The 14994-nt window shown below is 36.9% G+C and overlaps 1 protein-coding gene across 1 annotated transcript in view; it reads left to right on the forward strand.

Annotated features, from left to right (window-relative positions):
• LOC120772288 overlaps positions 1–14994 on the forward strand; it is a 150819-nt gene that overhangs the window by 69947 nt on the left and 65878 nt on the right. Inside the window, exon 2 of the mRNA XM_040100798.1 lies at positions 8071–8950. Coding sequence (XP_039956732.1) covers positions 8071–8950 — 880 coding nt within the window. The remainder of the gene's footprint in view (positions 1–8070; positions 8951–14994) is intronic.

Here is a 14994-nt window from a genome sequence, read left to right on the forward strand (position 1 = left end):
AAATCCGGCAATTTTGTTGTTTAAATACCCGTTGAGCCGGAAATGGACCGCATCGATGAACAAAAATTTTGCTCAAAAAAGTCGGATCTTCTTAGAACTTTTCAAGAGCACATAGAGCAAATCGATATCACTTGGGAAGGTCGAGTATCTTTACTTGTAGTTCTTGCACAAGCTGTAATTATGATTAAACCAATATTTTATAGCCCCGAAAGGAACGCACTTAATGATTATTGGAAGGGCCAAATGTCTTGGTTCGAGAAAGCATTTATCTTTGCGGAAAATTTGAGGTTGACTTATAGATTTAGAGGTTCTTGAATGAGCTCAAAAGCTCCGGGCATAAAATACCTATGTATATAATCTCAAATTCTTGAGCAACCGATCGTCAAGAGATTCATTCGATAAAAGGTAGACTGCGATCAACATTAACAACGTCATTGTGGCACGTAATTTACGCATATGAGCAAATGTAGCTTTATTGCATAATGACGATCAGTGTTGGTGATACTTTCACACACACATATCAGACAAACGCATTGCATTAGCTTTCCACCAAGGGATTGCATTTTTGTGCCGAATTTTCGATGATGCATGCTCTACTACGCGTTCTTGCAACATGGTCGCTCGATACACATATACATATGTATATATATAATGTAGAATGCAGAAATGTGTATATTTTATCATTATTGTTGTTGTTGTTGCATTTTCAAAGTGGCCACGGCGACTACCTGTTGTGATGTGTGTTATTAAGCGACGTCGCGACGACAGCCAAACGTCAACTTGTAGTCATCATGCCAATCCAAAAAGAGTCAACCAAAGCAGACAACATCAACAGCTACAACAACTAAAACATCACAACAATAACAAGGATAATATTAGTTAGTATAGTAATTTTTTGGCAAGATACATAACTTCGACAACAGTTTCAATTTACGCTGATCAACGGCGTTGATGTTCATGTTGATGTCGAGACGGATGGCATATGACCGTATGTTTGTATGTGTGCATGTGGCAACATTTGTACATTCCTGTGGGCCTTAGTGGTGGCTTAACTTTGGTTTCTTATACATATTGCTTGCTTAATGCTTTATTTTTGTGTTGTTTCTGTTGGATTTTGTGGCAAGTACAGAAGCTGCTACTTGATTTTTAGTAAATTGTAGTTTACTCTTGAGGTGGCTGGTTGTTCTTATTTTGTTGTTGACTTTATTTGAGATTTTTGGTACCGAAAATGCCATGTTGCGGTTGCCTACTAATTGATGTGCGCTACATCAGTTGTGTTGTCGTTGTTGCTGCTGTTGTTGTCACGCATTTTTTGGGTTTTTTGCCCTTACCTTCAGGTTTGGTTAAGTTATTTGTCAGTTGCAGCCAGGTTGATTTTTATTGGATTTGTAGTTTATGGTTGTTGTTTCTTTTTGAAATTTCTGCAACTTTTTCTTGACATTGACATATTTGGCGTTATGACACTTCAGTGGAGATAATATGGTGTGCTTAAGTTTTAGATTGAAGGCATCTATTTAGCTAATTGGGGAGTAGTTATCGCTAAAAAATGTACAGGTAATAATCAAAGCGCTAGTTCAAGATGGCAACTTTAGATTGAAAATGAATTTCAACTTTTCCAGCTCAGCAGTTTTGGAGAATTTTTTTTCACCGATTCGAAGTGTAGCCAGGTCCTTCTCCACCTGGTCTTTCCAACGGACTAGAGGTCTTCTTCTTCCTCTTCCCCCGGCGGAAACTGTGCCGAATAGTCTCAGAGCTGGAGCGTTTTCATCCATTCGGACGACATAATCTAGCCAGCGAAGCCTTTGTCTCTTATTACGCTACGTCAATTTTGTCGTACATATGTACATACATGTATGTATATCTCGTAAAGCTCATCGTTCCATCGAATGCGGTATTCGCCATTGCCAATGCGTAAAAGACTATAAATCTTATGCAGAACATTTCTCTTGAAAACTCGTAACGTCGACTCGTCAGATGTTGTCATCGTCCATGTCTCTGCACCATAGAAGGACGGGGATGATGAGTGACTTGTAGAATTTGCTCTTTGTTTGTCGAGAGAGGACTTTACTTCTCAACTGCAAACTCAGTCCGAAGTAGTACCTGTTTTTAAGAGTTATTCTGCAATGGATTTCGCGGCTGATGTTGTTGTTGGCGTTAATGCTAAGTCCAAGATAGACGACTGTTCGTTTGATGACAGGAGATATTTCGTCTTGCCCTCGTTCACCACCAGACCCATTTGCTTTGCTTCTTTATCCATTCTGAAGAAAGCAGAACTAACGACACGGTTGTTGAGGCCAATGATATCAATATCATCGGCGTACGCCAGCACACCCTTATAGAAGATGGTATCTTCTCTATTTAGCTCTGCAGCTCGAATTATTTTCTCCAAGATTGAAGAAGTCACACGAAAGGGAGTCGCCTTGTCAGGAATCTCGTTTGGTATCGAACGACTCAGAAAGTCCTTCCCGTTCCTGACGGAGCTTTTGGTATTGCTCAGTCAGGCAGCTTCTTTTCGTACTGTCAAAAACAGTTTTGAAATCGACGAAGGGAGGTATGTGTCGACCCTTTTTTCATGGGTCTTTTCCAAGATTTGGCGCATGGTGAATATCTGGTCAGTTGTTGCTTTCCAGGTCTAAAGCCACACCGATAAGGTCCAACCAGTTTGTTGACGGTGGGGTTTAATGTTTCACGCAGTACGCTCGATAAAATCTTATGTGTGATGTTGAGGAGGCTTATCCCACTGTTTTTAGCGCAGATTGTAGGGTCTCCCTTTTTGTGAATTGGGCAGAGCACAGTTAAATTCCAGCCATCGGACATGCTTTCATCCGACCATATTCTACAAAGAATCTGATGCATTGTCCTTATCAGTTCTTCGCCGAATTTCAATAGCTCAGCCGGCAATCCATCGGCCTCCGTTGCTTTGTTGTTCTTCAGACAGGTAATAGCTATTCGAACTTCTTCATGGTCGGGCAATGGAACGTCTGTTTCATCCTCATCGGTTATTGAAGCAGTTGTACCATCTCTTTGTGTTATGCTTTCATTGCCATTCAGTAGGTTGGAGAAGTGTTCCCTCCATTATTTCAGTATGCTATTAGCATCAGTCACTAAACCGACTTCCTCAACATTTCTAAGACCCTTTGATAGATTTTTGGTAGATCTAGATATATCATGGCTGATCATTTTATGCATTTTATCTAGAAGGTATTTTCATTCGAAATATTTGAAAATACTTTTTGTATAATTTTGGATTCAAATATTTCATAAAAGCTTTGATCTACTAATTTGGTTGGAAACCTAAGAAATTTACCCCAAAAACTCACTTTTAGCTACCAAAAATATTCAAAATAAATTAATTAAGATTACACATTTCTCTGGCTGGACTGCTCTAGTAATCTCCCTTGACGTCAATAAAGGGTAAATATATCGCTTCACTCCTTTAATTAAATCAGCCCATTTTTCTTGCCATTAGCATTCGAATTTCCGGTCACCAAATAATACGCATTGGCTTACATACCGGCATACGTGCCACTTTTTCATTATTGTAAATACTCTGTATAATCAAAATCGATGCAGTAGCTAATATTAACATAATCACAGTCACTACATGGCCTTTGGCAAGCGTTGAGCCAACGCCAACAGCAAGCAATCAAGTGAGTGACCAAACAACCAACGAACTTACTCAGCACTAACATACGAACAGGCATATGTAAGTAAATTTTTGATCGACTACCAAACACTCGCTTACTCCTCTCAAGTCACTTTTTTATTAATACACCAAACTGACCGACTGGCTCTGGCAGCTTTGTGTTGATCGCAATTTCAGCATAACTGCAGGGCGATCAATTAAAATTTTGATCGAATTTTCGTCAATTTGTGTATGATGCTTGACATGTGCCCGTCGCCAGTCACTGCACATGAACACACACCATTACACTGCAACATCATCCACATGATTGTCGCGGGCTGAGCTTCAATCAACTTCATCTGCATCAGCAACGGTAGCTGTCTGTAGCTGTATCCCTGTCCATTGATGACTTTAGACCGTACACCCCTGCCACTGCCTCTCCCGTGGACTTGACGTATCAAGCTAAATCATAATGAAAGCTGCTGCAATTCCAACAGATCAATGTAAAAATTTTAACGCCTCCAGCTAAACGCTGACTACGGACGACAATACACCGCTATGCCAACAAAATGTGCCCAGCCGACGATCGCTAGTGAGCAGTCACAGCGCCATTACCGCCTGTATGCCGGTGCGCCCGTGAGCCCGTGCGCTTGAAAGGGTGGTATATTTTTATTAAAGCGTAAATGAATTTCTGCGGCCAATAATAACTGCCGAAAACGCAAGCCGAGCACTTGTCGCTCCCTCATCAGACGTCCTGCTTGCCGGTCTCTTGGTGTTTTTTTCCGCTGCTGTTTCACTGCCGGAAAGATGATTATAACTTGAGATCGATCACTTGATGTCGTTGATCGCTAACTTGATGCGGCTACTGTAGAAAAGAAGTTGACGTACTGCGGCGGGCTGCCAGCCCTGCAGAAATAAACCGAAAGAATGCGTATGAAAAAAGTACTTTTTGTTTGGCGCTTTTTTGTTATTGTTGTTTTGCTTTTTTGCCTTTTCGCTGGCAGAAAATTATGTAGCGCATGTGTATGCTGAAAGACTTAGTCGCTGGGAGAAAATTGCGTTATTAAATTTCTGAACACGCTTCTCCACCACCGACCCGCGCACCGCCCATCGATAATACCCGCTTACTTGCCGTCCGAGTTACCCACACTAGCCGTCGCTTGGTTGTGGTGGCAGTCGACTTTATTTGACAAGTTTAGCCTTGAGCTATGCAGCGTGTTTGAAATAAGGTTTAACATTAACTTGATTGAAGTATTTTTCGGCGTAGTGATTAATGTTTATCCGCAGGATCAACAGCGAGATCTTATGCAGATTTCGCTGATAGCAGCGTATTCACAATGAAGTGTTGAATTCATAAGAATTGAGTGTGGCAATGGGTTGAAATTAGGTGCAGTAGGATGATTCTGGACTGACTAAAATGTTGAGAGTTACAAAGCATCGACTTAGAGATAAAATGTGATACGACAAAAGGGCTATTTAAAAATATTGCCGCCTAAGAAATAACCGTTCTTAATACGCCAACTTTCATTATGAAGTCGTTCGAGAACTCGCTCCGTAAGTAATGGATTAAAGAGTTAACGAGGTCAAGCCGTGAGTTATAGAAATATTTTTCCTTGCAGCAAGCGTATTTGAAAACTTTATAAACTAACCACAGTTGCTTTCTAAAGTCTTCATTGGGCTGTGACTTACTTTAACTCTCAGGGAGGGATGATTGGATGATTAGATAAGGCCCCTTATATATATATATATAATATATATATACATATATATACATATATACATATATATAATTTATAAATCGGAAGAATAAATATTATTCACAACAAATCTTTTATTTTCTTTATATGTAGTTGTAGTTGTCTCAATAGTCTTAAATTCCTTCAGCGCATTTGTTTTAATAGCTTCAATGGACTCATGACGCTATCCCCGATGCTGATTTTTCAGTTTCGAAAACAAAAGAAAGTCACTCTGGTGAATATGGTGGCTGAACGATGGCGCTCGATTCGTGTTTGGTCAAAAAATCAGTCACAATATTTTGGTATAATTTAAACATTGACACGCTTCAAACCAAAAAATTAATCAAAATGTGTTGAGTCCTTCCATAAGAAGTGCCGAGATCCACTGCTATCTCTCTGATGCCAACATGACGATTTTCAAGCACTGTTTCTTTCAATTTTTTTCGAAATTGATTTCATTAATGATAACTCGCATAAAGCAAATTTTTGATGACACCATCCCTTCACTGCATGAGTTGAGCCCTAATATTTGTGCTTATGATAAAGTTGACGCCGCCAAACACTTGGGCAACATTTTCAACGATTCCGTAGCGATGATACTATTGGAAACACAATTTAAAAAAAAAAACTCATTGTTGACGTTTTTTATGGTAAAAATCACCTAACAGATGGAGTTCAAAGTGCACACGAACTTATATGGACCAGTCCGGGTCAAATTTCATCAGATGGTATTACTTGATAATATTATCTATCTTGTTTGTATCTTAATTGTACACTATTTTTTAGTTTTCAATAACTATTTTCATAGGGAGTTTAATTTTTAAAGCAAGATATAGTCTTTCTAAGCTTTCACTCTCAAATTAAGAGAGCATCAGAGAAGGCTAACATGAATTTGTTAATAAATTATTTTTTGAAAACGTGTATAATTATTGCGATTTTTTTGAAACTTTCATTTGCTAACAAAACTTTGAAACAAACTTTTTGGAGCTTTTAAGCTCATTTTATAGCCTTTTATAGTACGTAGCTCTGACAGTACTTATGTAATTAAGTTTATTCAAGATTCCTACTGATCTGTAACTACTTTTACATTAACAATCTCCTTAATTCTGTGCTCATTTGCCACAATTAATTAAGTTGTTGAATACTTATGACTGAAGCACACTGATCTTATTTGACCTCTACGGCATGCAGCTTGATGATCTTCAATGATCATGTACATACGTAAATACACATTTACTTCACAAATTACAACAAAACGTAGTACTATAAGCAAACCAATATCTTTCTAACCAAGCCATAAACTCGCAATTAGAATAATTGGAATATTTTCGAGTAGAATACTTTTTTTGTTTTGCGCGCAGTTGACCCAACGGTCACAAGTGAATGCATGGGAATCATTAGTAAAGTTAGATCTAACAAGAAATCTGTATAACACGGAGATAACTGCGCAACAAAGCGAGTCTTTTCAAGACTTTTATTGAAATATATAGTAAGTTTCCAACACTTTGTTAACTTTTCGCTAATAAAGTTATAAATGGAATTTTTTGATTTCAATGAGATGACAAGTGCAGAGCAAAGAGGCTGAAAGCTAAAAAAAGCTATAAATAAAGCTTTATGACCAATAAGCGCACGTTCTCATGTATTTACTTAGCTACGTGTGAAAGCGCAAAAAATGGCAGTGAAAGAAACACAATAATAATAATGCGCGAGAAGTGTGTGATAGATGAGGAAAGTAAATAAATGAAATAAAAACTGAAAAGTGATCACGCTGATCGTACGATTGAGACATGTGAGGCATTCAATTAGGGCACTATGCCTGACTGGCTGCTCGTTAAATTTTCAAAACCTAAATTAAATATATTTAAGAGTAAAAGCTGCTATTTATTTGTATATATATAGTTTTTTTAATGAAGAAAAAACGTACAATGAAACAGAGAAGAGGCAACTGTTGCGCCAATCAAGCGCCGCAGCTTGTGTGTCGATCATTAGAAGCTCTGCGCTGATGGGCAAACAAATCAAGTGTCATCAGTAAGTAAATCAATCCAATCACAGTGACAATCAACACAATGCTAGATACATATACATACATATATGTATATTTATAAAGAAATATACATATTTATGTACGTTGGCGTGTATATTTATTCATGCACACGTGCAAAGCAGCTATTCAATGGTGATCATGAAATTGATTGTGACGATCAGTGGCAAACTTTTTTTCTACATAAAACTAATACATACCTACCAGCAGCTCATTCAAGCAAAGCAAGCGTGTCAGAATTGAACGAAATTGGGTTGGCTGCTACTCAAGCCGTGATTACTCTTCAAGGCATTGCGCTGACAATGATCGAGAGTTCCAACAATTAGCAGCAAATTTCCAAAAATAATATTGAAAATCACAAAAACCGTTGAATATACACACATTTAGTTATAGCTGTGCGGATAGGCAAGAGAAATTCGCTGCTTAAAAGCAATAAATAAACAATAAGCAGAGAAATACATAAAGTAGCAAGACAGTTAATTATCTGTTGGTGGCTTGCTTTATACCAAATTAAGCCAACATTTATTTGAGTAAATAAAAACTTAAATAGCGCACAATTAGTCGTTGCCACAGTAAAGAATAAGTCTTACAAAAACCAATCTATAATACTCATTTGTTTGAGACATTATTTTTATACTTTTACAATAAAAATTTTCTTTTTCTTGCAGAGCCAGGCTTTGGCATTGACACGCGCTGCAAATGCCGCCGCCGCTGCTGCAGCCGCCTCAGCCAATGCGGCCGCCGCTGCCGCTGCGCAGGGCATCAAACCCGCCGGCACAGCCAGTTTAGCTGAGTTGGCGCTGAAGAAAGAGCATTCTTTGTCACCACCACACAGCATCGGCAGCGGCAGCAGCGCAACACCGGGTGCTGCTTCCGCGACCAATATCGATGAAGGCGGTGGGAGTGCTGTGACTGCGGCCAATTATCGGCGACGCCCCTCGCTGCAAGGTGTGCAAGACAAATTGGCGCAATTGCAGATGCAACATCAGCAGCAACATCAACAACAACAGCAACATTTACAACAACAACAGCAGCAACATCAACAGCAACTGCATGAGCAGCATCAACAACAGTTACGTGAACAACTTGCCGCCCACGATGAGGCGCGCAGTCCGCATTTCGGCAATTTGGCGGCTAGCTTGGCTGTTGGCGCCGCCAATACGGCTATTGTGCGTTCACGCTCCACAGATGCCAACACCTCGCCGAATGCCAACACACATACGGGCGCAGACAACGAACGTCACATTTCCTCGACACCTTCTAGTCAGAATGCCTCATTGGCCGTCACACCAAAGATGATGGAACGCGATGAACGTGCCGGCTCCGGCAATGGTGGCGTTGTTAGTGCCAATCCTGGCTTGGTTGGTAGCATTAGTTGCTTGCCACCGGCTGCATTGAATGCAGTCGCTAGCAGCATGGCGAGCGGTGTTGCGGGTTCATTGCATTCCGGCGTTGCTGGTGTGCCCACACAGGCGGAGCAGTTGTTGTCGTCAACGCCGTCGGCTTTGGAAAGCCGCGCACGTGAATTTGATCCAGCGAAAGTTAATTGTGAGTACAACAGAATTACTACTATTCAATTGAAAATGATAAATAATTTAGAACGTTTGATTCGTACCGTCTTTCGTAATTAGAGCATCTAACAATGTTCAACGTCCTACAATCGTCGTCAATAAAGTCTGTGAACAACCTTTTAAAACTGATGCACTCGTGCTCTTTCGAATAACCCTTTTAATCTTTTCTTTCTCTCATCCTCTCTATAAAATTCTATAAGCCGCCAGCTGCAAACCAACAAGCCTGAGCTTATGTATAAATCTTAGCCAATCTTGAACTATAAAATATCTAAAAGTTTGCTGCCTTAAATCGGTCTTATAGCAACCGCTTTCGCTACTATTAATTCAAGCGACTCTCACACACACACCTAAACCAACCACATACCCAGCCTTACCGGATTTCCTTTGACTGCTTATCCATAAATTTATATGCACACTTATCCCTCAATTATAATGATACATGTAGCAGCTTACATACATATATATATTCTCATAAACACATAGATATATACTCGCCAAGTAAGTCTGCGTATCCAACATTATAAAATTTATAATCCCTTTTTGGCTTTGCTTTTACGCTTTGGCAATTTCTCTGCCTTGCTTAAGCGCAACCTTGCAAACCCTATTATTATTTATTTCCTAATACTTCCAATGCTTGTTCAAGGATTAGTTACTCGTTTGTCTCCCCTTCACTACTTCATTAAAATAATAACATTTCACACTCGTTTGATCAAATCACAGACGATTCAGTTGTGCGACTAGTCGTTGTCAAGCAGTGTGTGCGTGCAAAGGTGGTGAACGAACGAGGAAACAAAGCTGTAGTGAATGTGTAATTGAAGTATGTCTTCGGAAACCATGTGTTTTTGCTATGGTGGAGCCGTACAATGGGCAAATCCTTTAATCCTATGCAATAAGCATTCATCAAAGTGTACTTGGAATATATAGGTGCTTATACCATGTACTTATATATTGTATATACAAATATATATGCATTTATTAAGCGTGTATTAAGGCAGAATAATCTAGAGAGATCTAATATTGGAGAGTTGGAAGTCAGTTAATAATTCTGGATACATTTTCTAGCAAATTATTTACAGCTTAGGCTAGTCTAAGATAATCAAAAAAAAAAAAAATGTTAAAAAAAATTTTCTAAAGTATACTCCACAGGCCAATAACGTTATTCCGTTGGTGGAAAGTTTTTTTACCCTGAATAATCAGCTTCGACTTTCCTGCTTTTGGGTCAATCAGCTCCAACACTTAATATTTTAACTTATTTTTTCTCCAAATTGCTTTTTTGAAATCGACGGACGGTACATTTTTTTAACTTTTTGTTAACAAAAAGTGTTTATGTACCTCCATATACAGTGTCGCATCAAACTAATTGGACTTACTCGAGTCTCACACATATTCCGTCATAACTTTTTACATGTGATACTCGAGTTAGTCCAATTTCCGAAATTTTAATTTCGGAGATACAGCCTTAAGAATTTGAGCGCTCGAAGCTAGCTAGGCTAAGTGCTTTTTTTTAAACGCGTTTTTTTAACTGTGATTTTGAAGTCGGTTTCAAGATTTCTCGAGAACTACTTAACCGATTTTCATGAATCTTACACAGACCTTTGGGATACAATTCTTAAAGACTTGGACGAAGCATTTTTTTCGATTACAAATATTTGAAAAAAAAGATTTCGGAAAATTTTCACTGAAATTTTCATTTTTGTTTGTACAAATGTCTGCCAAAAATCGGATTTTCGGTTTTTTTCATCGTCCAAGTTCAAAGTTGAGGTCTTAACTAAAAATCCTATTTTTTTCAACGCGGCCGCGTCTTTTTTGCAAGGGGCCACCGGAAATGGTGTTGCAATGGCCGAGTTTAAAATATTTTGTTCCAATTTTAGTATTTCTTTGATAATAGTGTGTGTTTGGAACAATAAAAATTCTAATAAATATATCCTTTTTATATTAGAAAAAATTTTTGAAAACAGTCTGTTTTTTGTCCAAGGAAACTCATGTAACCCCTTAAATAATACCAAGCTACAAAAATGAGCTCAATAAAGTTTCGATGCTTCGATGGGGTTCAAAGTATATAATGTCATATACTAAACAAAAATTTTCACTTACCTCACTACGTAGGCAACATAACGCCTTTTGAAATATTTTAAGCTTCGAATATTTTCCTAATTCTAAATAATGATTTCAATTATTTTTAGTATTAACAAGAATTATGATACTAAAATTCAATATAATCATTAATTTTGATTCTTATTTTCGATAATCCACTACTAATGCGCGCAGTCAAAGAGAGGCTTTAAAATAAATTACCGCTACCCAGGAAATATAAAAATCAGCTGATCAGCCTACCTAACGCGCACACATCTGCAGATAGATGTAGCAGGAAGGTATGAGTACTACCATCATAACGTTGCCCAAAGGCAGGCTTTAATAGCGACCCCTTTTATTTGCTGCAAATAACATATACATATATGCATGCCACAAAGCAAACACACCAATATACATAGACCAATATACATAAGTACCAAATGTGTATGTGTGTGTACATTCGTTGGCGCGCTTGCTGAAGCTACAAAGCGATGGCATTAAAATAATTCAAAAACGGCTTAGGGATTAAAGGGATTAATCGGCCACGCTAATGAAAATTGTAACATTGCGGTTGCCAGGCAAATATATTCGCTGCTACGAAATTAAATGCATAGCCGCACATGTTTACGAACGTACCATATATAAATATGTATGTGTGCTTACTGCTAAATGCAAACGACTCGCTAAACCAAAGCGGCAGTAAATGATAAAGCAAAAACAATTATTCAACAAAAAACCCAGAACGATTTGTATTTAAGGGCAAAGCTCTTAATTCGCCTTCGCTTTTGCTGTTGCTTTTGTTGTTATTGATTTTATTTTCATATGGTACGGTTAAAGGATTTCAAGGATTTGCCCAAAAATGTGCATTTAAAGGAAAATATTGATTTTAGGTGCTTACAAATAAATCCCTATTTGCGAGTATATGTGGTTTATGTGTGTTTGTGTCAATTTTTATAACGTTTACATAAATGTAATATCTATTCTATATGGAGCTATGTGGCGGGATTTACGCCAAAACCACAACACTGTATAATACTTTCAACACAAACAATACGCAAGACTCGTCAAGGCATGACAGAGAAAGTGAAAATACAATTTTGTATAAAATTTAAGTTGAGATTTAAGGGGTTACATGGGTTTTCTCGGGTAAAAAAGCCTTTTTCCAAAACAATTTTTTTCTCACAAAAAAAATTAAGGATTTTATTAGAATCTTTTATTGTTACAAACATACACTATTAACAAAGAAATTCAAAAATTTTTGGAAACAATTATTTAAACTCGGTCATATCGACGCTATTATCGTTGGCAAGATTACTCCTTACAGGATCATCTAAAGTGAAAAAACTAGTTTTAGTGAAAACCTTAACTTAGAACTTAGACGAAGGAAAAAAACTGATAACTTTTACAAAAAAAATGAAACTTTAGAATACTTAGAAAAAAGGTCAAAATTCCCACCAGTGCTTTGTTTATTAGAAGTCACATTTTAGAAGAGCTTTTATTCCGAATTTCCCGAAAATATAGCATCATACCAGCCTCGAAAATAGGTAAGTCCGTTTTCACAACTGTTTAACATCTAACGGAAAAATACCAAATTTTCTATCCTACTGAACACTGCGACGAATTTTCAAAACTGCTGACAGAATTTTTTATGACGCTGCAAGTACAACACCAAAACTGGAGAATCTTTACTCCGAGCTAAATTTTTTTGCTGCTTCAACCATCACCTCCACATTTCTAAAGGTGGTCTACCTTGCAATGTTTTTTGTAATACAAAATGGAAGGAACCCTAAAACCATTGAGTACCTAAGGTCCATATTTTATGAAATTTTTAACTCAAATGTAAATGTGAATGAGATTAAGATTCAATGCTCCCGACTGATCCAATTTAGCTCTACCTTCTCTTTATAGACCAGATTTGACAACTTTCCTTCGTATTCTTATACTTTTAATACCATTACAGATATTACTAACAAAATATTATCTATAAACTCTGTCAATATCAAATATCTAATTCAACTATGTGTAGATACATAGGTACCCTTATGACCTAGAAAGTACATGCTTCAACTCGAGGTGTGCATGTCGTGCGTACGAACCTCAAACAACAACGCCAACAATATCCAAAATTCTGAAACACATACTCGTACCGTTACATAATAGCAAGTGAGTTAGTATTGGTAACTGCTGGTGTATGTAGAGGTGAAGCCTTTGAGGGAAGTGTGTCACTATTTTTGGTTAGAGAGATAAAAGTATGTGTAGACAAACACACATAAACGCACTAGTTCTATAACAATATACATATATGTATATATGAGCATGTGATCGAAGAGTTTTTAGGCGCTTATACATAAGTATGAAGACCTACATACGTATAAAGAATTCTACCTCTTCTTTATGCTATTTAACGCTCGAAATAAATAATTTGAACCTTTTAAGTGTTTGTCAGCGGAGTGTATATATGTACATACATCATACTTGGAAAACTAGTGTGTGATAGAGGCACTTGTTTGAATACATGTATATATATACATATATATCTCCAACACTGTCAAGCATTCAAACAAGTGCCTTTATCACACACTACTTTTCCAAATCTCTGGTGCTTACCACCCGTTTTCATCAAATTTGAGTTGCACGTTTAACAAATTCTACCACTCCTTTTGTCCGTCAACAAACTCGCACATTTATCATCATCAAAAACATCTCAATGTATTAAACACAAACCATATGCATGCATAGTTGCATGTGTTTGGCATTTTGGCGCTGACAATATCGTCAATGGCGTCATTCATCGATGTTGTCACCAACTACATTCATAAGTCTTCGCCTACCACAGCACCTACAGCACATTGCTACATTTCACCTCTGCCGCTTTGCTTACTGTGAGTGCTACTGTCAATTTCCATGTGTATACTCTTCCTATGTATGTATATATGGTATATAGCGACGAAATGCTGCAAATCCTTAATCCAAAGGATTTCCCATCGCCACATTCTAATGTGTGCACAGCTCGATAAATCTGAATGCGCACAAAGACGAGCACATAGAATTGCATAGCTACCTATACATATAAGCACTCGATTTGTCTGTGTAAATATGTTATTATATGCTTCTATGTAGATGTGCGTTTTGTCTCACGAATTTATATCACTTTGCGTATTAGCAGGTTGTTCATCAGCATATGTGTTTTGTGTTTATGACTGTTTAATATTCTAAAGACATTTAATATTAATTAAAAAATTAACGAAATGAACATGTTTAGGTTTATAATTTTTAAAAACTCTAAGTTAACTTAATTGATTTAAGGGTGTAAATTATTAAATTATTAAATATTAATTTTGGAAACAGTCTGCAAAATAATATATTTAAGGAATACTTGAAAAATGTCGCCTCTTATAAGGCCTTACTCTAATCCTCACATAAATTATGTATTTTCAACATTAGTTAATTACAAAACTTTGAAAATTTTTCCATCAAATAAAAGGCTTTTTCAGAATATGTTAAAATAATCGTCAAATAATTTTACAGTTTCTTACAAAAATCGCAGTTAATATCAAGCCAATTCAATTTCACTTAATTTTAACTCATTAATTAAAAACAAAATACTTTAATCATTAATATAAGCTGGCAATTCTATTATACCTGTTTTTGTAGTTGCATTTTTGTTCTAATTTATTTATGTATGTACTTTTATTTCACCTCTTCAATTAATAAAAAAACAATTAAATACAAAATTTTTATTTTAATGTACGCTGGCAACTCTATTCAAAGTTTTTATAGTTCCATCTTTTTTCAAATTCCAAAAAAAAAAAATTGAACTTTATGCAATCTGGCAACTCCATTAAAATTGTTTTTGTAGTTACATCTGTTTTCTAATACAATTTATGTTTACTTTATCAATTCTGAAAAAATAAATTTAAAATTTAATGCAGTCCGGCAACTCCATCT

The sequence above is a fragment of the Bactrocera tryoni genome, chromosome 3 (assembly GCF_016617805.1).
Source record: "Bactrocera tryoni isolate S06 chromosome 3, CSIRO_BtryS06_freeze2, whole genome shotgun sequence".
Taxonomy (NCBI): Eukaryota; Metazoa; Arthropoda; class Insecta; order Diptera; family Tephritidae; genus Bactrocera; species Bactrocera tryoni.